Source organism: Centroberyx affinis, unplaced genomic scaffold (genome assembly GCF_046629955.1).
Source record: "Centroberyx affinis isolate AG114_WGS23_722 - 3 ecotype Tasmania unplaced genomic scaffold, CSIRO-AGI_Caff_v1 ptg000490l_1, whole genome shotgun sequence".
Lineage (NCBI taxonomy): Eukaryota > Metazoa > Chordata > Actinopteri > Beryciformes > Berycidae > Centroberyx > Centroberyx affinis.
Genome location: NW_027279144.1, coordinates 91489 through 117088, shown reverse-complemented (window position 1 = coordinate 117088; position 25600 = coordinate 91489). Strand labels below are relative to the sequence as shown.

The following is a 25600-nucleotide window of genomic DNA, read 5'->3' as shown; positions in this document are numbered from 1 at the left end:
GCAGTAAATTGCATTCACCTTGCATCCCAGGTGTAAAATAGTCCCTGATTAGATGATTAGATTCAAAACCACTGAATGAAACAATGCTCAAAACACGTTGATACATTTCAAATAGAAGCAGTGGAAATTACATATAAATTTGAATTATAGAGTATAAGAAAGGTTTGACAAAAATCTAACAGTTTTACATCAACATTACAGAGTAACATGTCAAATACAAAATAAAAACAGGTACAATAGGCTACGGTAGTTATAATAATAAGTAGAAATAATACATTACAATAGAGGATAAGGCTTCGATATAATTTATATTGAATTAAAATTGTTCGTTGATGTAATTGATGAAAGTAGTGTCGTACTGAATATAAAGCCTCGGTGCAAAGTTGGTTAGTAAAAGGTACTTTTGATTCTTTCTTGTAACCTTGTTTCCTTTGTTTTGATTGTGAGCTTTTTTTTTTTTTTTTTTAGAAAAGTGCTATAAATTAAGTTCTTCTTCTTATTATTATTGTTATTACTTTAACAATAGTTCAGTGGAGAGTTGTAGGCAATGTAAACTCAGGTTGTGAAACAAAGTTTACCTACCTTAACAAGCTATTGTAAATCATTATGATCTAAATTTAGTGTAATGTAAATAGTATCAGACTTAACTTACATAAAAACGGATCTTCTCAAGATTACTGTTATGAAAAGTTGGCTGCTCTTGAGGTGGTCAATGATTGGAACTGATAGTTTCCATAGCTTTTTATTTCCCACCACACTACTGGGCATGGAGAAATCATGAAACTTCCACGTGCCTTCTTGTTGACCTACGTCACTTCCTGCGCGGCAGACTCGCTCTGACAAGTTGAGTTGACAACTTCACCCTGCGCCGTTAGTTAGAAAATCATCTTTCCGTCCTTAGATCACATTGCGGGTGATCTATTGTTCCACGAATGCCCATGCTTGGCTAACATCATTGAGACGCTGTTACTGTGCCAGTACAGTTTTGTTGGGGAAGTTAACAGTTAACTGTTGATAGTTTTTCTTCCTGGCTAGCCTAGCTAACGTTAGCAGCTATCATTAGTAGAGGAGGCTGCAGTGCTATGAGTGCATGCATGCAAACTTTGCTAACGGCAACGTAACGTTAATAATTTTTACTTACTTTCCAAATGTTCTCAGTGGGATAACAAGCTTGGTTGATTCAGTTAATTAACGTTATATGTATTTGTAAGCTCTGAGCTTGATTGCTAGCTATCTGAATTTGTGGATGACTGTGAAGAAGTTGCTAGCTGTTGAGCTAGCGTTAGCTATTAAACAACAGCAAAGCTAATCAACATGTCCAATCAGCTGACTGTGGAGCAGCAACGAAAGATTGAAGAAAACAGACAGAGGGCTTTAGAGAGAAGAGCCCAGAGACTTGGCCAGACTGTCAGCAGCAATCAGAAAACCTCATCAGGCTACAACTGTACTTCAGTAAACTCTCAACAGAAAGTTGCTCCGGATCCTGCTACCCTCCCTCATCACAGAGGAACAACTCCCAGCTCATCTTCTAGACCAGCACAGTTTGTCCCACCCTTTAAAAACCCTTTACAGAACCACATCAACCAAAACCAAGACACAAAGCCTCAGCAGTTATCTGGCTTTGGGAAGCAGCTTGGTCAGAGTATTCCCCAGAACTCTGCCCCTTCCAGACAGGTGAGATCTGAGCTTGAACGTTTTTCCATTTCCCGCTGTCATTGTGGGGGGTGGGGGGGGGGGGGACGTACAGTCTTTCTTGATGCTCTGTATTGTATTGTCTTTCCTCATAGATACAAGTTATAGACCCGCTTCCTCAGTCAAGGGGTCAACATGTGAGCAGCCCTGGCTTGTCCGGTGGAGGGAGCTTCGCCTCCACTAGCTCCGGTGGTGCACTTGGCTCTTTCTACAAGCAAAGCAGTAAACATGTCCAAAGTCCTGTGGCACAGCCTTCCTCAAAACCTTCATCTTTGAACAGTGTACCTCCAAAAAAGCCTGCCATCTCTGCGAGAGGGAAATGTGTGCCTCACACAGAGGACCGCTTCAGAATAGAAGTGAACTACCATGCAGAGCTTATTGCTCTTTTCAAAACCATTCCCACCAAGAGCTATGGTAAGCACCTGCCGTGCAACTATACCTATTGAGTTTGGTAATTAAACAGAATCCCTGTATAAAACATATGCTGCACACCAGTGGTTCAAGTTGAAATCTACTTGCATTTTTGTAAGTCTTTTGTCCCTGTCTTCACTTTAGACCCTGCAACAAAGATGTGGAACTTCAGTCTTGAGGACTATCGACAACTAAGTATGTACAATATAGAAATATTCTCATCTCCTAAAGAAGACTGTCATATGAAATAGTTGTCTTTGTCAGAATAGGTTTAAGCATGCATTCACTTTGCACAGAAGTAGCCTAATTTTGAAGGTATGAGGAAGTAGGGCAGGGAAATATGGCTGAAATCAATATCACAATGATCATGAGGTTTTTTTCTATATCGATAAATATCATGATATGGCTCACGTATGCAAAATCACATGTTAAATAATTGAATTCATGTTCATCCCATTGAACCGAAAGGTAATGTTAGGTGTGATGTCAAACAAAACTGAAATTCACAAATAATATTCCTACTCATTTTGTCAGAGTTTTTAAGTATAATTTGCTTGTTATCATCAATTTATACAGCAGAATCGTGTGTCATCATATGATTCCAGTGAAAGACGATAAACAATAATATTGAATTATCACTCGGCCCTATGAGGAAGTATTTGTCATCCTGATGCTGTTGGCCCCTGTCTCTCGACCCTGTGTTTCAGTGGAGGAGGCGGCTGCCATCTCCTCTGTGTCGTTGCGGCCTCTGGAGGGCATGGAGGCGGTGGATGTGACGGCAGCCAGCAGTCACGCTCGTGACAGTGCAGCGCTGGGTGCGCTGCTGAAGCTGTGCAACGGCTGGCAGAAACCTGGAGCCACTCTGCAGGGCCAGTGCATCCTGGTGTCCCGATCGAAGTTTGAGGTTGACGTCGGGTACCATGTGGATGTTATAGCTGCATTCAAGCAAATGCCAACAAAGAACTACGGTAGGAGTTACTTAATTTAAATCAATACAAATATGATCAATGCTGTTTTTCTTTCTTCCCATCTGTTATGGATCTTGTTGTACTTACATTTTATAACTGGCAATTGCTGCTATTCTGATACTTGTTTTGTTTTTTTTGTTTCTTTTTTTGGGGGGGGTAGACATGAAGACAAGGAAGTGGAGTTTCTCGCTGGAAGATTACAAAAGACTCAGTGAGTAATATTCTTTCTGTTATGCAAATAGTTTATCTGTGTTAGTGCTTAAACGATGAATCAATTAGTCGATCGACAGAAAATTAATTGATTATAATTTTGATGATCGGTTAATCATTTTAGTCTTTTATCAAGTAAAAATACCAAACATTTGCTGGTTACAGCTTCACAAACACTAAGATGTGCTGCCTATCTCTGTTTCATATCATTATAAAATTAATACTTTTCAGTTTTTTTGGCTGCTGGTCAGACTATTAAGCAATTTTAAGACATCATTTGTTATTATTTTTGACATTTTATAGACTACACTTAATTGATTAATCGAAAAACATAATGAACAGATGAATAGATAATGAAAATAATAGTTAGTTGCAGCCCTAATCTGCAAGTTCCTGTTTGTCTGTGTTACATTTGCCATCTTGTCTAACCACACTGTGTTCCACACCCAGTGGACGTCCTCAGTGGGATAGCAGCAGTGGAGGTGGAGCCTCTGCCCAGGGCAATAATCCAGGCTTTCTGTGCCAGGTTGGATGGGCCTCAGGCCAGGTCTTTAGAGGTCCCTGAGGCAGACCTCTCCACCATCGACCCCTCGCTCACCCGCAGCCTCATGCCCTTCCAGAGGGAGGGAGTCAAGTAGGTGCCTTTGGACAGCCATTAGTGCTTGTGCTCTGTCTGTGTGGTGTAGCCAGCCACTCTGTCAATACTTGGCGACAGCTGTTATCTGGAATTTGCTCATTCTTGTGCGAACAAAGTTATCTTGAGCATAATGAGCCATGTATTTCATCAACACTTGCTCATCCTCATATGTAGGAGGGGATCTTATTCTTATTCAGATCTTATTCATTTGTGTGCCTACAGTTGGCATTCCTCTGTGACTTGAAGTTGATTCATTAAAAAGGTTGGATCAGTGTGACTTCCCACTGTGCTGCTATAGTTTTCTGTATCAGTATCTGTGACGGTCTCTGTAGTTTTGCGGTGTCTAGAGAAGGCCGCCTCCTCCTGGCTGATGACATGGGCCTGGGGAAGACGGTGCAGGCCATCTGTATCGCAGCCTACTACAGGAACGAGTGGCCCTTGCTGGTGGTGGCTCCCTCCTCTGTACGATTCACTTGGGCCGAGGTAAAAACACTCAGCAGACTATTCGGTTAATCACAGTTGCATGCCCCGAGGAACTACCCAATTGCTTTGTGACTATTAGACACTATCACTTTCTTTCCATTTAGGAGAAACTGGCATTGGAATGTCATTATTGGTCTGCATTAAGTCAGTAGACACCTTCTTAAGGATATCCTTACAATCCAGGTCTCTAGTTCCGTTTGACAAAAGCTATTCCCTACACATTATAATGCTGGTTTCTGCTTAAACCTCTCCGCATTTGAGGAATGTTAATCCTGTCCCCCAAGGGCTGCTAGCACTCTGGTAGGTAATTTATCTTAAGGAGAGAAGATGGCAGTATTGAATTTTATGCATCTATTTCTTTGTCTCATGGGTGCAGTTGATAATTTGAACGATGAATCATTGTTTTGGCACGGAATGCTGACACTGTTTGTTTATTTATTTATTGGGCTACTTTGTTGATTCTGTCTCTCACTAAGATCTGCCTTACCTGACATGAAAGCTTGAAAGTTTTGAATTTATTGTTTGCATCATCGAAATGTTGTGTGCCTCAGGCCTTTGTCCTTGTTTCTCCTTGTACAGTTAGTTTCCATGCTGGCTAGTTTGAGAGTTCATCTCAGGTTTCTCTCATTTCTCTGAGTGTATCTCTCGTCTTCTATTTACTCTCCCCTTAATTAGCAGCTGAACTAGCAGGCTACAGTAGTCGTACATTTTCAAACAAGCTTTCCTTGGCCTGCTGTCTATTGACGAGACAAGACAGTCTGTCTGTTCTCTAAATGGATATCCCACATCAAATACAATTCCCCAATCAGGAGTTAGAATCGCCGAGGAGAGTTTAGTCGGAGGATGCCGTCCCATTAAAGGACATTTACTTCTCTCTGGCTCGGCTCTTATATGCACTGTTAGACTTCTCTGCATTTATCCAGATCTGCTCCAAAGCATGGGAGCTGTAACTTAGTGAGTTAAAGCCAGGTTGACAGGCAAATGGAGAGCAAGTAAGTGAATTGTCAGAAACATTTGGGCCACTGTGGATATTATCCCACACCGCATTATTGGCTGTTTGGAAATGGAAACGCTGTGGTGTTAGGTTGGCTGAATTATTAGCGATTAGTAATGTTTGGATCAACTACAACTCACAAAATTATTTTTATTGAATGCGTTTCTGTGGCATTCATTACAAATTCCACAGATTGTCATACTTCCAGTATTTGGGGCACCCTGGGAAAAGTAAGGCCTCAAAGCCAATACTGGCCAATTTTTTATGAAATTTGGTGTTTTGTTTCACTCTGTGTTTCTGAGTTTGAATTAGTAGCTCTGTCTGCAGGCCTTCAGGCGCTGGCTTCCCTCAGTGAGTCCTGACAGCATCAACGTGGTGGTGAAGGGCAAAGACAGCCTGCGCTCCGGTTTGGTCAACATCACCAGCTACGACCTCCTGAGTCGGATGGACAAGCAGCAGCCAGCCAATCCCTTCAATGTTCTCATCATGGTTGGTTGTCTGGTTGAACTAACTGGTATTTTAGACATTGATGGTTTCCAATTTGGAATTTGTGTTCAAGTTTTAGCGCCCAGATCCTTTGCAAAAAAATAACTAAATTAAGTCAATTAATGGATGTAGTGATTGGTATTAAAATTTGATTGTGTCCTTAAAGGCAATAATGTTATAGAAAAATCTAATGGTGTTATTTGTTTCTGCCATTCTGTGCAGGATGAGTCCCACTTTCTGAAGAACATGAAGACTGCACGCTGTAAAGCAGCTTTGCCCCTGCTGAAGGTACTTTTTCTTTCCCTTTTCTCTGTCATCTAACTTGACTTTGATTGATTAACAGTTTTATTACCTGCGCCAAGGAGAATTCAAACAGTCCATAGAAAATCTAAAAGAGTGTCGTAAATCACTTGTTGCACTTGATTTCTGTTCTGTCAAGTTGTCAAATCAGGGACAAGGAGAAATTTCTTGAAATATCTAATGACCAACAGGCCAATAAAAAAAACTTTTTTTTGTGCACCTGCCACAGTGGCTGATGGATCCCAGAATTTATTTGCCATTTTCGCTATGTCACTGTATTAGAGTGAAATGATTGTTGTTTACGTGAAAAGTGGCTGGTAGAATAGATAAACGCACCAGCCACAGCCGGCATTTGGCTCACGGATGGGATTAATTCCTTGCTCTGTCACCTAGGCTCGCTCAGCGGTGTTCTGATCAGAGTTGCTTTCCGTCCTCAGGCGGCAAAGAGAGTGATCCTCCTGTCTGGGACCCCCGCCATGTCCAGACCCTCAGAGCTCTACACCCAGATTCTGGCTGTCAAACCGACCCTCTTCCCACGGTTCCATGAGTTCGGGACGCGCTACTGCGATGCCAAACAGGTAGTTTAAGTCTTCAGAGTGTGATACTTAATACCCGGGCCCCAGCGGCATTAGAGCAGTAATTGGCTGAAATTCCAGGAGGCCTCAGAGAACGCTGAAGACATTAGGTGTGGGATTATCTCTGATTTCTTTATCGGTCTCACTTACATTGTATAGTCTGCAGTGTCTTGGAGGGGAATGTATGTGCACCAGAGGGAACATTAGGGAGGATTGCTGACGGGCACAAAACAATGTAGGAATATCAAGGCTGTTATTGTTGGGATTAGTGCACTATCACGTTGGTGTCCATGGGTAAACAGTGCATACATTAGCATAGATTGTTTTTTTTTTTTTTCCTTTTTTGGCATGTAGAATTACATTCTGAATACAAAAGATGCCTCTACAGTCATTTTCTTTCCATTTATTTCACCTACTTTGTCGTACTGCCCTTGTCATTTACATCTACTATTATTTTTAACAGCTTACTTGTACTTAGACGTGTCCAGGTTTTTGTTAGAGGGAATGTTTTTATTTATTTCCAAATGAACCGCTGCCCGCCCCTTGTCTTTCTCTCTATCTCAATAACCTTTACCTCCCTTCTTCCCTTTCTCCAATCCTCCCCTTCCACTATCCTCCAATCCTTTCTCAATTCCTCTCTTCTACCTCCTCCATCCGCTCCTCCCTCCATCCCCTCCACTCCAGCTGGCTTGGGGCTGGGACTACTCGGGCTCGTCTAACCTCGGGGAGTTAAAGCTGTTGCTGGAGGAGTCTCTGATGCTGCGCCGCCTCAAGTGTGATGTCCTCTCCCAGTTGCCTGCTAAGCTGCGCAAGGTCGTCACAGTGACCGTAGACGGCGTCAACACGCGCACCAAGGCTGCTCTCTCAGCCGCAGCCAAGGAGCTAGCCAAGGGACAGCAAAATGTAAGTTATAAAGGCCTCCTGTAGACATGGAAAAGCTGGGGAAGTCATGGAATTTGAATATCATGTTTTCCAGGCCTGGAAAAGTTATAGTATCCAAAATCCTAGAAAGGTCATGGAAGGTTGTTCATAATTTGTTTCTCTAGCAGGCAGTTGTTTAACGTCAAGCTTGGCTGAAACTAGTATATTTATTCCTTTTGAATGAATAATTCCCCCAAAGAACAAACGTCCTCATTAAATATGTCCCAAAAGATAATTGTAGCGAGCAGGGACATTCAAATCAGATATAGAGCAGAAAAAAAAGAAACATTTGAGCATAGTACATTGTAGTTACCTTGTAAAAGGGTATAGGGTAAGGGTTTTTATTATGTTAAAAACAGATGGATTTGCTCTGACTTCATCAGCGGAGGGAGACCTTGGAAAACCTCAGATGCATCTCAAACACAGCGACTGCTTTCAAAGCGACCCAGAACATTTCAGAGAGCATCATTTTATAATTGTTTATACACTCTAGACGGGAGTGAGTAGTTGACCTTGGTTGTGCATTATCACACTGCTGCTCACAGTAATGGCAATCTTATCAAATCATGAAACAGAATCTCCTGTCAGTTCTTATCTGATGTTGCTCTTTATCTCTCTTTCAGAAGATGAAAGAGAAGGAAGCCCTCCTCATCTTTTACAGCCACACGGCTGATGCCAAGATGCAAGCCATTATGTACGTACACACCCTCTAATGGGGGATCAGTAAGTCATGTCATATTGTTTTGTCAGACCACTTTGATTAGACAGGCTTTGGAGATAATTGAAAGTCTTGGCAATCTAAAATAAAATAATGACTATCTCAGTGTGCTTCATTCTAAAAACAATTCAGTGCTATGTTGTTTCTGTCATTTCCAGGGAATACATAATGGACATGCTGGAATGTGGAAGGCAGAAGTTTCTGGTTTTTGCTCATCATAAGTTGGTTCTGGATCACATTACCAATGAACTGGGAAAGAAGGTGACTAAGATTATTTGCAAAATGTATTTATCCCATAATTGTTAAGGCACTGGTTTTCTCTGTTACAGTGTAGTAGGTCAGTTCTAATGTTGGTTGGTGGAGCATGACTGGGATCCCTGGAGGCCTCTCTGACATCTGCAAAGTGGTCGAATGGAATCGTCCACTTGTTATTGTGATATGTAGCATTTGCAAACAATTATTTTTATACAGTATAAAAGCTAGATTTACATTGAAATATAATTGCGGCATCAAAGAGTCAATTATACAGCATTTCAACTCTTCGTTAACCAGTCATTTTCCCCTGCTGTTGCGTGGGAGTTGAAAAGTCAACCTTCACTAGCTGAAGAGATTAGGTGTTGCGGAGGGCTGACCTCACATTTGAGCTCAACAATAATAATAATAATAGAAATGTGATACTTTATTATTATCATTGTTCTTATTGTTGTTATTATAGCTGGTAGGGATTCAGTGTCTGGCTCAAGGACCCTTCAGCAGGGCAGATTTTGCTGACAAGGGCTTGAACCTGGGTTCTCTGGTTGAAGGACGGTGCTCCTAACCCATGACCCTTCTGCCTCACTTCCATTCAGAAACAGCAGCTTTAGTTCATTCTGAATTTGAACAACACTGTGTTTCTCATCCCTGTTTTGCTTGGTGTTGTCCTCACTGTTAGGGTGTTATGCTGGTTTGCTGGCTTGTCTGTTTTCTCTTTGAAGAGCCTCTCATTAGCAATCTCCAATTTTTGTACCCTTCATGTTTGGCTGTTTGTTGGTGATTCTTGTCAGTTCCCCTTGTTTTGGAGGACAGCTGTTGGTTTAGTTTTGTAGGAAACGGAACAGCAATTAAAATGGCCTCGCATTTTCTCTACAGAATATCTGTTACATCCGTATCGACGGCGCCACTCCGTCAGCTGAGCGGCAGCAGCTGTGTGACAAGTTCCAGTACTCAACCGACAGCTGCGTGGCTGTACTGTCCATCACTGCAGCCAACATGGGTCTCACCCTGCACTCTGCTAACCTGGTGATCTTTGCCGAGCTCTTCTGGAATCCTGGGGTAAGGCATGGGACGTGATCCCTGCAAACTACTAAAATACAATTTTAGGAACCTTTGCCTCCAAAATAGCCTGAATTCTCCTAGGCTTAGATTCAACAAGGTGCTGGAAATGTTCCACAGGGATCTTGGTGCATGCTGTTTTTTTTTGGTGGCAAATTGATGCTACAAACGTCCCATTCCACCTTATCCCAAATTTCTGGGAACTTCAGAGGACATTGCAGAAAACCAAAGTCTAGTAGAACCGTCTTGAGACAACAGTGCATTATCCTGCTGGAAGTGTCCATTTGAAAAAGGATAGACTGTTGTCATGAAGGGAAACACCTCAGCAACCATATTCAGGTACGTTTTGGCGGTCACATGCCCACTGTAGCCTTCTGCTGCTACAGCCCATCAATTTCAAGGTTTGACAAGTTGTATGTTCTGAGATGCCCTCCTGCACATCACTGTTGCACTGAGCTGTGATTTGCGTACTTGTTATGGCCCACCTGTTGGCTTGAGTGAGTCATTGCCATTCTCCTCTGATCTCTCTCTCTCTTCACTGAAGCGTTTTCACCCACAGGACTGCTGCTGACTGGGTGTGTTTTGTTTATTGCATCATTCTCTGTAAACTTTAGACACTGTAATGCACAAAAATCCTAGGAGGGCGGCTGTTTCTGAAATGCTGGAGCCAGCACATCTGGTCCAATAATCATACCATGTTCGAAGTCAAAGTCAGATCAGCCTTGCTCATTTTAGCATTTAGTTGAACAGTAACTGAACCTCTTGGCCCTGTCTGCATGCTTCATACACTGAGCCACAACCGCATGACTCACTGTCTGGAAGAGAGAGCTGTAAACAGGAACGTGTATCTAATAAAGTGGCCAAGTGGTGGTTAGAGCAGTGTTTCCTGTAGTTTTTTGTTTTGTTTTGTTTGTATTGTTTTTGTAGCTGTGGGAGATGGGGGTAATTTTGGTTTCTGAGACCCAGGTTTACTGCAGGTTTACAGCTCCAGTTGGTCCAGCCATTTAGGAATAACCATTGTGTACCGTAAAACTTCAATAAAAAGCCGAGTCCCAATTAAATGCTGAGTCCCTTTTACTGGCTGGGTGTGGCTACACATTTTGACAAATAAAGACCGGTCTCAATTAGAAGCCGGTTGCCATTGACGCTGCTTATTATTTTTTTTACTTGCATTCAAACGTTAATTTTTATACAAGTAATATTCATACTGGTTTAAATAAACAATTTGATAGTATTTCCCATCTTTGCTGAGCAAGAGTTCAATCATTAGGGAAGATTTTGGCCTTTCATCAATAACACAAATGAAAAGTACAACCTCTTGCTGCCATAAACTTTTTTTAGCTTTCATCCTAGGCTACCGGTATTTTACAGCTCTCTCTCTCTCTCTCTCTCTCTCTCTCTCTCTCTCTCTCTCTCTCTCTCTCTCTCTCTCTCTCTCTCTCTCTCTCTCTCTCTCTCTCTCTCTCTCCTCCCCCCCTCCCTCCCTCCCTCCCGGAGCGAGATCAAATGAATGATTTGTAATTGATATGTTATTCGATAGCCTAATTTTTATACAAGTAATATTCATACTGGTTTAAATAAACAATTTGATAGTATTTCCCATCTTTGCTGAGCAAGAGTAAGGAATTAAAGGCCTGTCCCAAATATAGGCCGGTTGAGTTCAGTGTTTGAAGCAAATAAAAGCCCGGGCTATTAATTGAAGTTTTACGGTAGATATTTTTATCATGATATAAGCATAATTGTGCTGTAATTACAATTATAATTGTTACCTTTTTGGCAGACTGAGTAATGCTGCTGTTGGAGCAGTTTTCCAGCTGTGTGGGGCCACCACAGCTAAATAAATGAAATAAACACTGGGTTACTAAGAAACCTCTAAGTGCACTTTATTGACATTCCTTAATGCTTTTCTACTGCAGGTTCTCATTCAGGCAGAAGATAGAGTCCACCGCATCGGACAAACCAGCAACGTGGACATTCACTACCTGGTTGCCAAAGGAACTGCCGATGATCACCTGTGGTACGTGTCTGTTGGGGGGCGGTACGACCCCACTGTGTGTCCTTTTGCTGTTAAAGCTATTCAATATAAAAAAAGTATTTGTGTATTTTACTGTACTACTCATCCATTGAGTTTTTGCTGAGCATACATGCTCTTTTTCAGCCATGCCCTGCTTCACATTCATACATTTACACCCATTCAGAGTACAGCCAGTCTTCTACTGTTGGCTGCTAAAGCGGTTAGGGGTCAAGTTCATGTTGGTTCTCTAATATGTATGTTGCCATAAGCATTGAATTGAATCTGCTCAATTATTATAATGTTTTTGTTGATCCAGGCCCATGATCCAGGAAAAAATGAATGTGTTGGAGCAGGTGGGCCTGTCTGAGTCCAACCTCTCAGACAATGCAGTGAACGCCAGTTTCCACTCTAAGGTGAACTCCGTACGCATGTATAATTTGTGTGTAACCCTTTGTAAGGTGCTTACATACTATGCACATGACTTGCATATACAGGTATATGTAATATTGATGAAACATAACTACATAGCAGTTTTCATAAAAGTCCCCTTTGCCAACACACTTTACATAATTGCACCAATACACTATCAGTCAAAAGTTTGAACACACCTGGTTGAATGTACTATGTTTTTCATTATCTTAAAGCCTCATTATCCTAAAGGCTTATGCTTAAATGCTTGAAATTTGTTTTGTAGACAAATATAAATGGTGAAGTTGATGCCTATGTATGAGTTTATTTCCAAAAGCCTTTGCCTTTCCATCAAGGCAAAGGGCGGCTACTTTAAAGAATCTGAAATGTATAGGATAGTTTTGATTTGTGTAACACTTTTTTGGTCAGTGCATAATTCCATTTGTGTTATTTCGTAGCTTTGATGTCTTTACTATTATTCTAAAATGTGGAAAATAGTAAAAAATAAAGAAAAATGCATGTGTCCAAACTTTTGTCTGGTAGTGTATATTACAGTATATTTATTTTAAAGAGTGTGCAAAAAATGTGCCTGTAGATTCCTTCTTGAACTTGATTGTGTAATGAGTTGTTGTGTTTTCAGGACCCGCAGCAGAGGACCATTACGGAGATGTTCCAGAGGTCTTTCACTGAGGATGATGACATTGACGAGGCCATCTTACTGGAGGCAGCGAACGACTGGGACGACAGCCTGCCTGGAGACACTCCAGCCCAACACAACGACATGGTCGCACCAAGCCCCAGCAAAAGGATGTGCATTAAAGACTATTTCAGCAGATGACTCTGGAAATGTTTATTCTCCTGTTAACAAATTGTATAAAGTCGCTTTGTAGTGCTAATTGTGTAGCGCTTTTTTTTTGCCACAGGTTGTGTCTTAGTTGTGTGAAGCCGTCAGGCTGCCCTTAATTCTCATATGTTATTGTATTTATCATGACAGGCGTAGACTTATTTTGTCTTGTGTATGTGGGGGGTGGGGGGGGGAAGCAAAAGCGTCTTTATTTTTTGCTGTTCAATTAATGTAAATAATAAAGAAATTCATTGACTGAAAGGCGGTGCAGTGGAAGCCTTCAGAACTTTGGAACTTGGCTGGTTGCTATGGTGACAGAAGATGTTTTTTTTTGTCAAAACAAAACAAAACATTTGCACTTATTCGGTTTTCCCTCTACTCTCCTCCTGGCTAAATTCATAAAACCCGGTCCACTTGACCCTCAAGTAAGTAGCCAATACAATAATGCTAAGACATTTCTGGTGTAGCTTACCTGTTCGCTTGTATCTTGTTAAATGGAACATGCCACCTTTCCTGTTGAGCGTTTGCTTAGCAGAAAAATCGTTATTTTTCAGAATAGGAGATAACGTTAACTAACGTAGTTGACTTCCAATAATATCCCAGCCCTTCACTCTGCCTCATCTCTTCCCAGCATGACAGATGCATCATCGGCAATCCCCAAGAGCCTCAACTCCCTGTATGAGAGGTTGTTGTTCAAGTTCTCCTACGAGGGTTTCCACGATCCTTGGAGCATCGCTGGCTTCGTGTTGATCCTGGTCTTCTGCACGGCGGTAGTCGTCATGATCCTGGCTGTGGTCTTCTCCTGCAGCTGCGGTGTTGAACAGCACACCAAACGGACCTCAGTCCACCCGGTAACCTCTGTCCAGACCGTTCAAGGCGCCGTCTCCACGCAGTCGGTCACACAGACGCCTGCAGAGGACTTTGCGTTAGTTGAGATGCCACGCGAAGAAGAAACACAACCGGAGCACAGCCACAAACACAGCAGGGTTATCGGCTCGAAGTTGTCAACCAAGTCATACAAAATGTCCAGAAAAGGCAGATTTAAAAAGAGAAGATTCTGAAGATCCCAAGCGACCTGACATTGGCTGAAGAATAAATGTTCTCTTTCTATTTTTCCCCCACACGTTTTATGTAGCTATACAAATATGCAGCATGTAAAAAAGATGTAGCCTATATAATATATTTTTCAGCATTAGAGAAATTTGAATGTCATGTTTATTTTAATGATTCATTCATTCAGTGTTGTTCATTTACAGGATGGAAAATAAAAAGCTTAGAGGTGATGATTTAGTCTGGGTGTTCTGGCTCTTCTTTCTCTCCTGTCTGCGGGCTGCAGGGATTTGGTTCAAGCATCTGGTCACCTGTAAAATAAAAAAGGGCGATTAGCTCATCTGAATGTGGTCACTGACAACAATGAACAAAGCTTAATTACTCCTAGAGCCAATAAAAAGAGGATTAGACAATAATGTCACATGGCTGAAATTCATAACCCATGGGACCAACACAGGGACCAGATATTTTTATTATTTTTTCCCCAAACGGGTATTTGGGAATCAAAGAAATTCACAAGAAGCTACAGCATTTGAATTGAACTTGTCACCCAGAGCGACTAAAATGCTCAAAAGTAATCATCTAACTCTACACCGTCTACACAGAGAGACTGTGATAGCAATTTACCTTCGCCATTCTGGCTGCTGCTCATGACATTATGGAGATGAGTGGCATCAGTTTTCTCTGAGTCAGGAGAGACTGCCTCTTCTTGCCCACGGTTGGTATCTGAATTGTCAGTATTCAGAGAGGCAGTTATTGCAGTCTACTCACAATGCACAGCATATAGTAAAAAAAAAAGTCAATGAAATCTTGCATACCTTCATGACTTGAGTGAACATTATGAGAAATTTCTTCAGCTGGAGATCTTGACATTACCGAATTTATGGCATCTGCAGAGCCGTCTTGTTCTTTTGCTGAAAGAAATGGATCTTGATTTAACTGAAACCAGATGGTGGTGTATTTTAGCTGACTTCAGTACAAAAACATTACATGATTACCTAAAAGGGTTGCATCAATCTCTCCGTCACTGGTGAGCTCCGTGTCTGAGCAGATGTCACCAAAGATGAAGTGGATCTTCTCCTCCGCGTGTCGCTGACTGGAGGAGCCGTGGACAGAGTTGTGGAGAATGTCGGAGGCAAAGCGGGCCCTCAGGGAGTCTGGGGAGGACAGCTTGGCCTGCTCAGGGTCTGTGGGGCCCATCATGGCCCTCCACTCATCCACTGCATTTTCCTTGGTCAGGACCAGCATCATACAGGGACCCCTGAAACAAAGAATGATATGCATATTTATCCTAACAGAAAAAATGGATTGATTTGTTTTTAAAATGTCCTTCCATGAAAATGTTAACTATTGCTTATTCTAAATCAAGGCTGACAAGGCATTTAGAGGACTGCAACAATACAAAGATATCTTAGTGGATGGTGCGATGGCTTATTACTAGCCTACTGCTTTGATACAGGCGGGACTAGTAGAGCCAGTGATTGCCAACACCTGTGGCTGAGCTTATAAATAGAGGACTCTCTCTCTCCCTCCCATTATCAATGTATGCAACACCCTTCACACACACACACACACACACACACACACACACACACACTCACTCTCTCTCGTTTACACTTACTGATGTACACATGTACCATCAGTTTATGGTAGAATTTTTATGAATTAAAGCAATATTTTATCATACACTACCATGTATTCTCCATTGTTATGGATTGAACAAATTTATCAGCTTATTAAGAGACAGGATGACATCTCTAATATACAGCATGCTGGATGTAATGATCAGTGCAGAGTAATGCAATCAACTTGTCAAGAGCCACTTCCTACCTACCATTACTACAGTAAAATGCCTTTGGCTGGACCTTATGTTCAAATACATTAAAAGAGGGAAAATATTACCTTGGCTATGAAAACATCCTTCCAAAATGTCTTAAGATGGTCTGAATCTGTTGCTGTAATTAGAGCTAAACCTGAGCTGATCTTGAGGGAGAGTGACAGCCAAGGTAGTTTCTCATGCTGAGGCGCCCAGCTGCACCCATCTCTCTGCCCCATTGTGTCTGGATAGTTGTGTAACAACCCCAGTGAAGGGGCTAATCGGAGCGGAAGATGCGTCTAAAATCTAGATGTGCAGTGGAATAAGAATGAAATCGAGATGGACTTTCCAGCCACTTGCCCGCGGCTGCTTTGATTCTAAGTTGCTAAGATTACTGTTAAAAGGTCGACTGCAACTCGCAGTGGCAATAGGAATTAGGGCAGGTCCGCTGTGGTCACTTTGCCCTGCTCCTGCGGACAGACTAACCGACTCATGAACTCCACCAGCTGGCTGAAGAAAGGCTTGTCCCTGTGCTCCTTGTAGAACTCCTCAGCCATCTCCCTGGACAGAACCGTCTCCTTCAGCCGCGCCACAGAAAAACCAGCGCTGCGGATCTCCTCCAAAATCTCCTCTGTCCGAATTAGCACAGCGGGGGAAGGAGGCAGAGAGAGAGGAGATGGAGTTCAGTGCATCTGTCATGAAGTTGCTGTCTGCTTTATCTGTACTGAGAAAAGTCAGTGAAGTTTCTATACTGTTTTGAATGACCGTAAAGAACCTTGGTGTTCCTCCATGGCATCAGGTTTGATCACAGCCAGCGTCTGCTGCTTAGGAAAGAAGAAGTCGATTTCTCGCTCTGCCTCTTCACTGCCGGCGCTGCCATGCAGCTGGTTGATAGGCTCGTTCTCCACAGCAAACTGGGCCCTTAGACTGAGTGGTGAGGGATACAGCAGACAGAAAAATCTACTGTCAGATATTCTCAGGCTATTAGATATCATCAATTTATGATGTTCAGCGCATTCCAGGAGTCATTTTGTGATGAAGTGTTGTAATTTACTTTTTTGGTGTACCCGATATCTCTCAACCTGCCTCGTCTACTTCTGCTTCAGTTAGTGATTTCCTACATTTCCTAGAATGCCTTTCCCCAACTCCCAGAGAACAGGTGTGCACTAGGTTTCATTTGTTGCATTCAACTGTGGATTATATTTTATTACATGTAGGTGGAGAGAACAACATCGATAGCAGAGCGCAAGTTTTTTCAGTTGAGAAAAAGTAAGAGTCATGCTCCTTACTCAAAACACAACATGTGTTATGGCTGCATTGCATTCTGGTCTATTGAGGCTGCTGTCAGTGGAGTAATTGGTATCTCTGCCTGCCCTCTGTCTATGCTGAATTTCTCCCTGTATGTTGAAGGTTGGTGCAAAATGGTATAACAGCACAACCTCCAGTGTGATATTGCTTTTATACAACAGTTCTATAAACAAAGCTATTTATCAAGTACAGGTAATTTGAGACAACAGATTATGATTTTTGTCTTTTGTTTGTCTCCGCCAACAAAAACTATTCCCTCAGGATTCCACTACCACCTGTTGCCAAGCAACACGTAAACTGTTTAGATTGGAACACCTGTAAAGCAGAGTGATACGTCCCAGTGTGGAATGCCTCCTGTCCAATCAAATTACTCAACCAGACTGTTGTATAATAGTTGTTATACTACAGTGAGTTCTTCTGACAGTGAGTGAAAGGTTGTCTGAACCATACACCGACTCACCAATCAGGATGTTCCTCTCTGGCTTTGTTAACGTCAGGAGGACCAAGGATGTTCTTCCAGTGATGGACAGCTTCTGTCCTGGCTAGAGCCAGAGCGAGAACTGGCCCGCTGTAAACACACACACACACACACCCACATTGAATAAACCTCTGCAGTGTCGTACTGCTTTCTAGACTGTTTATGGCATGTGTAAGTTACCTGGTCATGTTTCGGAGCAGTGCGGGGAAGTAGTCCTCTTCAACATGTTGGAAGTAAAACTGTCTCACCTGCTCCTCTGTCAACATCACCTCTCTTTGGAGAGCCACTGTGAAGCCTGACTCATGGATCTGAGACAAGATCTCCACTGCAGAGCCACAGATATCAAATAGGTAATCAGCATAATACCGATAGTTTGCATGTTACAATTTTGACAGTATGATACATTTTTCTGTAAAAAATTGGCTTTGTCTTTAGGTTAAGTCAACTGCACAAAACCTGTAAAGCTTGTGCCTTTGTCACTCAGCAAGAATATGTTTGCTCAAGGAATCAGAGCAGGTCTGCCATGTTAACATGAACCATCTTGTGTTTGTGTGTGTGTGTATGTGTATGTACTCGTGCTTGTGTATTTGGCACGGGCCCCACCTCTGTTCTCTCTGGCAATGTCAGGCCGGATGAGAGCCAGTGTCCTCTCCACACGCTCTTCCTCCCCATCCTGCTCTGGTACCGAGGCCGTTCTAAAGTTGGGGAAGAAGAAGGCGAGCTCCCTGCCGGCCCGGTTGCCGTCCTCGCTGCCGTGCACGGCGTTGAGCAGTGTCTGTGTGCCGTACTGCGCCCGCAAGCTGCAGGAGGCCAGGGGGGAGAGAGGAGAGCAGAGCAGATGGTTGCGCGGCTGGTGCTCAACCAAAGAGGAGCATAATGTTTGGGTGTGTCTGACGGAGCGGGTGAGAATGCGCTTTTCATTTGCTTGTCCAGACTTCACAGTGATAAGAATGCTCCATAATGTTGTATAACAATCATTGAACTTAAAATGCACTGAAGCCCTACTGTGCACTGAAGCCCTATTAAACATCTGTGCTGAAATGAAATAGAATAAACAAATCATCATCATGAATCAGACATGCTGGGTGATCATTTAATCGTTCCTAATGATTGTAAACTGTTGATTTCTCAAGATAGCTGTTGATTTATAAGCTCTCTGTGTGGGGCATAATGTATTATTTTCAGTGACTAACCTTTCTGGCTGGTCTCTCTTGGCTTCCTCAATGTCTGCCGGGCCAATGAACTCGCGCCATGCTGGCACAACATTGGCTGAGCCTTCTACCTGAGACAGCACCAGAATGTGGGAGGGGCCACTGGACATGAACTGCACCAACTCTTCAAAGCAAGCCTGCAGAACAATAATAGCATACACATGAGCACACACACGGGCATGTGTAGGCACATATGTAGATGTATACAGACACACACACACATACACAGACACATTATTTAGGTGCATGCACACATTCACGAACAGATGGATATCGACTAGGAAAGAATGAGAGAAACCTGAACTGCCCATAAAACCCCTTTTCCCCTTACCCCGTACTAGCAGGCTTGTACATTTTACTTTAATTTCACGGGTTTTCTATTGCAGGAAGTTTACCTGGCCGCCTTTTCCCTCACATATTTTGTATTTCTGAATCTCTAATCATTTGCTCTCATCACAAACAGCATGATAAGCAGAAAAGCTGCTTACACAGCAGCTCTATTTTGGGCCTTGTGCAGAAATGCATATGGATGTGTGATGTATTGCCGACTAAATGAAATGATTTTGCACTGGTGTTGAGCGCTGTGGAGCTCTCCCAGTAGGATGTTGACTCAGAATATCAACTGCCCACACTAGCTTTCACAAACATTCATTCAAGCCCTCAGCCATTTTCCTTCAACAGAAATATGTTTGACTGGTGTGGCAATCTCTGCAATGAGCTACAAAGATGATTGACTCATAACCCTTGTCTGTATTATTTTTCTCTGTATAGGTCTGTACTGTATCTGCCATTTTTTCTATTCTATTTAATCCTCCGCTCTATCATGCCATACCTCTTCTGCTTTGTGCTGGTAAAAATCTCGAGCCTCAAACTCAGTCAGCATGCGTTCCTCGTGGGCCAGGATCTCAAACCCAGCATCTTGAATCTAGCCAGAGGAGTGAAGTGAGCATAATGTGTAAATACTGAACAAGCACCTGGAAGGCCTGTGACTGTCTGGCTTGTCAGAACACAAACACTGCTGCTCCTCTTTCTGTACCTTCATTATAATCTCATTTGCCTTGCCATGAGCGACAGCATCCGGTTTGATGATGGCTATTGTGTAGGATTTACTGGCAGAAACTACAGAGGAAGAAGAGGGGGGAAGAGAGAGAGAGAGGGAAAGAGAGAGGGAGAAAGACAGAGAGCATCTTCAGAAATGATCAATAACACTGAGAGGACAAAATGCCACAAACTGAGGATAACGATGATGATAATAGAACTAAACATAATAAGAACAACAGTTACAGCGACAATAACACTACTGCCAACGAAAATGACAACAACAACGAAAATTGACAGCCGATCCGAAGACAACAAGGACATCGTTTCTACAATACCAAGTACGCCTTCGTCATTCTCTTGCTGCTCCGGCCCCTCCTCCTCTTCCTCCTCCTCCTCATCTACCAGACCTTCATCTTTAACCTGCCATACAAAACAAAACAAAAACAAACAACTTGTGTGTGGATACTTGTATGTGGGTGCGTGTATGTGTGTGTGTGTGTGTGTGTCAAACTACTCACCACTTTGCGCTCGCCTCCTTGTTCCAGGACCAACTTCTCCTTGGTCAGTTCCTCTACAATCATCCTCTGGAGGAGCGGAGCGTTGGCCCCTCGCAGCACAGCCACCAGCTCTCCCCCCTGCTCAGCCACAACACAGAGGAGCGGGTTACTAATAGGGATGGGACAATATACTGAAATCGAATATATCACAATATGAAAATGTGACAATTCGTATCGTCAGGAAGAAAAATGAATCGCGATATTAGCTCCATTTTATTCTGCTGTAGTAATCACAAATGAGACGGCTTGTCCATCACAGTTTCATATCTCTCCATTGAAATTATATCATTTGCACTTTGTAATGACATTATTAAATTGTTGTTTACATTCTAGCAAGACAATACCATCACTAGAAAGATTTATGTCTCAGAAATAAACATAAATCTGCAATTTGTTGTCATCGAACTTTGGTTGTATCAAGTTGCGAACCCCATATTGCATACTGGATCATGCGATAAGCATATCGTCCCATCCCTAGTTACTAACTGAAGTGGAAACAATGATATATATACTTATATATACCATACATACGGCTTGGAGATTACTCAATATTATCATTTATCGTCTTTCAGTGGAATCATATCGTGATGATATGGTGATTTTGGGACATCGTGACACACAATTCTGCTGTCTAAACTGATGATAACATGCAAATTTTATTTAAAAACTGACAAGCTGACAAAATGAGGTATATATTAAGTATATATTACTTTATATAGTAAGTAGGAATATTATTTGAAAATGTCAGTTTTGTGTACATATACACACACTCACCCCATAGAACAGGAAGGTGGGCTCACATTTGCCTCGATACCTCTCTAGAGCATCAGTGCTGTCTGCCTCGGCCTGCATGGCACACACACACACACACACAAATGATTAAGGATTGCTACTTCACAGATTTTCATTCACAAATTGCTACTTTGTCTTGGTGCTTACTGTGGCAAAATGTAACAGGTCGTCACCCAGTTCGTTCTTGATTTTCCGCAGGAGACTAACAATGGCTCTGCAGGGGCCGCACCACTGCTGGTACACATCAACAACTAGGAGGAGACGGGGTGGGGTGTGTGTGAGGGAAAAGGAGTTGGGGGGGGGGGGGGGGGGCATAATGTGCATAATGATTACATGACTAGACTAGCGCAAGCATTCATTCTGCAGTTATCACAGTGAACACAGAGGGGCAGCAGCATACAATAAATGACAATCACAATGGAAGAACTCATTCAAATTTTGTCATTGCTGTGATGATTCTTAGTGCTGCAACATTGGTATTCATTTTCACTAGGACATTAAAACATTTAGGCTATTCTTTTTCTTTTAAAGTTCTTACCTGTTAACCCTTTTGTTGCAAGCATCTCATCCCATTGTTCATGGTTTGTGACAGATGCCTGGACACAAACAGTCAAGTTAATATCAAGTGAGCAGGAAACATAGAGGCAGCAACAGACTTGCCTGCTGTGTCTGGAAATATAATCTGCAAACTCTGCTGTGTTTGACCAACCTGCAGGCTCACTTCTTTCTTCTTGCCTGCCATTTCAGTGGCATAACAAATGATGGGCAAATGAAAATAATAAAAAATAACTCTCTCAAGCACCCAGTAATGTTACTATAGGCGTTAGTTGTATTAGCTGAAATGCTAGTTAGTTTGTTGCATAATCAAACAGTTCAAATTCTCTAATGGTGCACGAGCTTGTTTTGCCACACGGTTGCCAAGCAACGGCGCTCCCCCTTTCCGGGATACATCCTCTGGTTGAGCTCCACCAAAGATCGTATATTAAGTTGACAAATCACTCATTAGTAAAAACAAAAAAACAAAAAAACTAGTACCTTTTTCAGGCTGCGAAAGCAGGCGTTAAACCTCACGCCTGCACTCTCTTCCTGTAGTTCTACGTAATGTCACACCGTTACCATATCGAACAAGAACAAGCTAGTACAGACCTTAAAGAAACCTATTTTTCTCAAACACTACTGATCACATAAACAAACATTTAGCTCTCTCATAGTTTGGGGTTTGTTTGTATTTGGTGCAAACAAACTATCATCCTCTAAAACAAAGACGTTTTAGTGGATGATATCTGCAACAACCGTATCTCACAATGTTTCTATTAATGTCAATACAGTGAAAGCAGAATCTGTGCTACAATTTTTATCGCTTCGCTGCTCGATGACGTGTATGGTACCCACAATTAGGGACAGAGTGAGAGCTCAGATATTTTTCCGCTCTCTGTTTCCACTCACCCCTGAGGGTCGCTGTTGAACAAGCTACAATGTATTCATGTACAGGACTACAAAAGTAAGTGCCTCTCTGTTCCCCGTGTCCCTGTTCGACCCCAAGATATCTTTCCACTTTTTCCAGTTTAGAAAGTTGACTGGAGGTAATTTAGTTTTTCACCGCCACGAGCCTCCGCCGGCAAATCTTAAAGCAATGTATCCTCTAAAGATTACGCTATCGTGCCTGTGTTGTTTTCTTATCAAAACAACAGATGGTGCAGAAACACCTAAGTCTGATATCCGCACTGTTTTGCTATCTAAAGTGTATTATGCTTTTTTCCACAAGTAGGAGAGACTACAGTACACAGCAAACCTTGACGAATTAATAAGATAAGGAGTGTTCAATGTTCTGATTCTGCAACATATGGCAGAGTCATGTAATTCAGGCCCCACAAGTAAACACTCTGAATAATATGATGTTTCTTGGCCTTACCCCAAACCCCTCCTGTGATGCAGAGAGGGACAGCACAGTTTTCTACAGTCATGTATGATTAAAGACCCAATCATTGCCCAGTCATAAGGAAGAAAGCAATTGCTAATGTGTTAGGCCAATCCAGAGAAGCAGGGTGCCTTGCTCAGTGGCACTTGAGGTAAAGACAGACACTTTTAGACACACAGAGAAATTAACCAGCCTGTCTGACCTCAGCACTGTGACCACTCAGTATCATGATAGTGCCAGTGATTGCCAGGATTTCCCGTATTTTCTCCCATTTCTTCTTGACTTTCTTCATTGTTTTGAATGTGCTGTGATAGTCTGCTTTGTTCCAAATGCTCGACTACCTCCTGTAAGCTTGACAGTCTTTGGAATCAGGTGTTTACAGTCAAGTTTATTTATATAGCCCTTCATCGCAAAACCTGTCTCGAAGGACTTTACAGAGAACAAGCCTACCTAGATCTAACTAATCAACAATCAACCACAAAACAAAATGAAGCAATACATGTAAACACGATAAAACACAAGGAAACAAAACAAAGCACAAGACAAGGAATTGCATGTTGAAAAGACATAAGACAAAGACAGAAATTTCCCAGAAAACCTTATGAGGGGAAAAAAAATGGAAGAAACCTTGGGTCAGAGGATCCCCCACAAGGCTGAGGATGTAATAGGCGCTGAGACAAAACAATAAAATGGGTAACAACATGGACAATGGCAGTGAGATATAAGTTATTTAGACATTTCCTCCACAAAGCTGCACTAGTAGCCCAAGGTTTCTCCCTGGTCTTTCAAATCCTCCTGCTTTTTTACTCAGTATTATCCTCAGACCGCTTTCCAGCTAACTGTAACATTTTATTTTAATAGCGAAATAGGTCCACTAAAGAGATCAAGCCTCTTTATGCATGCTATTTCCACATGAATTTCAATGAACTGCTGCACTTCAGTGGTTCAACTCTGGAACCTCGTGCCTTTACAATGCGGGTCCAGTTAAAACAAATTGCACTATTAGAGTAATTTTGGAGAAGGACAAATGAAAATCAGTGTGCTGTGACAGTAAGAGAGAGAGGGAGGGAGAGAGAGAGAGAGGGAGAGAGAGAGAGAGAGAGAATTATTACATGAGAGAGGAGAGTGGGCACTTAGAGGGATGGCAGCGTCCCTGGTGCCATCAAAGCAGCTGCACAATTTGTTTTGCAGCCTCGGTATGACCTGCTTCTATGGGAGTCCCCCCCGTGTGACTTGTAGCTCATTATGCGGCCAGCTGGGAAACAACGGTCACCTCCTCTCCATCATGGCCGCCGTGACAAGGTCTTGACACAGTCCCCACCCCTAGAAATACGACTCATAAAGCAGAGAAAATGAATGTAGGTGTTGCATGCCATTCTTCATCAGTGGGATGCAAGGAAATATTGATTGCACAGTAATTATTTTTGTTGTACCAAGCCATTAAGAGGCATTGATTTGATGCGTTCGTCCGGTCTGCCTGATTATCCAATGTTAGCCTTTTTGTCACCAAGTGCCACCAGTAATGATTCCTCCTACCTGCCTCTGGTTGACTGTATGCTAAACAGATGTGCTCTTGCAAATTACAGTGTGTAAACATGCGGCCTTAGGGGAATATACTGCGAGAAGATGGTTAGAACGTAAAATTTAGACCTGATGTCACTATAGTGTTCAGCCCTGTGCAGCTGAGTGGATCAATAAGTCAATTTGTAGCACATGTTGAGAAGAGAAATGGGTGTACACACTTTAAATCAATATGTTATACACACTGTGTCAGACGGGTGGTTGCTCTTTCCCTTGTGATGATACTCAGTTTGAGGGTTAGCCTTGATTTCGAGAATGCTGTTAAACATCTGGATGGGTCGACAAAATTGAGTAGAAAATTGCTTTTTTCTTGATTTAAAATATTGTCTGAGTCATTTATCTTTTTACATTACACATCTCATGCAGTTATCAACAAATTTCTGTGTATTTGTCCACTCAAAATATGTCTTAAAGCAAAGGCGGCTCATTTATTAAATGTCAAACAAAGGAATAACTTAATGTCAAAATCACCGTGACGTTAACAGAAGTCTTGTAGATCGTACTGTAGGCTACTTCACCATTACTGACCCTCTCCAAAATACAGAGAAGCTCTTTCTGCAGGATGTCTGAGTCTTAGTCATGGGCCATTTGTTTGACGGACTTTGAAGGTCTTTGCTTGAAGTTAGTTACCATACTAATGCTAGAGGTTTCCATGGCAGCATGCAGGTCATCCACCAGTCTCCCAGCAGGCCTTCTGTCCCCACGGGGGCTTCAGGAACCACTTATCATCTTCCCTGGTGGATTGCTGGTAATCTCTCACTCGTGTTGAGTCAGTTCTCAGACAGAGAGGATTTGCAGCAACGACGGTGCTGAAGATTAATCGCCATTAGCAAGTCTTAAGCCTCATTAAAGAATAATTCCATTTGTTGTGTGTTT

The 25600-nt window shown here is 42.3% G+C and overlaps 2 protein-coding genes across 2 annotated transcripts; one reads left to right on the top strand and one right to left on the bottom strand.

Moving 5' to 3' along the window:
- The first annotated feature begins 1003 nt into the window (after positions 1-1003).
- On the top strand, positions 1004-13124 carry smarcal1 (SWI/SNF related, matrix associated, actin dependent regulator of chromatin, subfamily a-like 1). Its single transcript, XM_071517412.1, has 17 exons — positions 1004-1674; positions 1788-2106; positions 2248-2298; positions 2811-3071; positions 3232-3282; positions 3732-3915; positions 4251-4401; positions 5723-5884; positions 6104-6169; positions 6619-6759; positions 7441-7659; positions 8301-8371; positions 8554-8656; positions 9524-9706; positions 11623-11723; positions 12037-12133; positions 12769-13124. Exons 1-17 carry the CDS (start codon positions 1315-1317, stop codon positions 12964-12966), a joined length of 2718 nt encoding a protein of 905 aa, XP_071373513.1. The 5' UTR covers positions 1004-1314; the 3' UTR covers positions 12967-13124.
- A 1135-nt stretch (positions 13125-14259) lies between these two features.
- On the bottom strand, positions 14260-21996 carry nme9 (NME/NM23 family member 9). Its single transcript, XM_071517411.1, has 18 exons — positions 21935-21996; positions 21764-21821; positions 21373-21476; positions 21208-21279; positions 20395-20511; positions 20212-20296; positions 19872-19954; positions 19668-19760; positions 18818-18972; positions 18228-18424; positions 17805-17949; positions 17607-17714; positions 16614-16765; positions 16325-16469; positions 15021-15283; positions 14841-14936; positions 14650-14748; positions 14260-14333 (listed from the first exon to the last, which is right to left on the bottom strand). Exons 1-18 carry the CDS (start codon positions 21965-21967, stop codon positions 14260-14262), a joined length of 2079 nt encoding a protein of 692 aa, XP_071373512.1. The 5' UTR covers positions 21968-21996.
- Positions 21997-25600: the final 3604 nt, after the last annotated feature.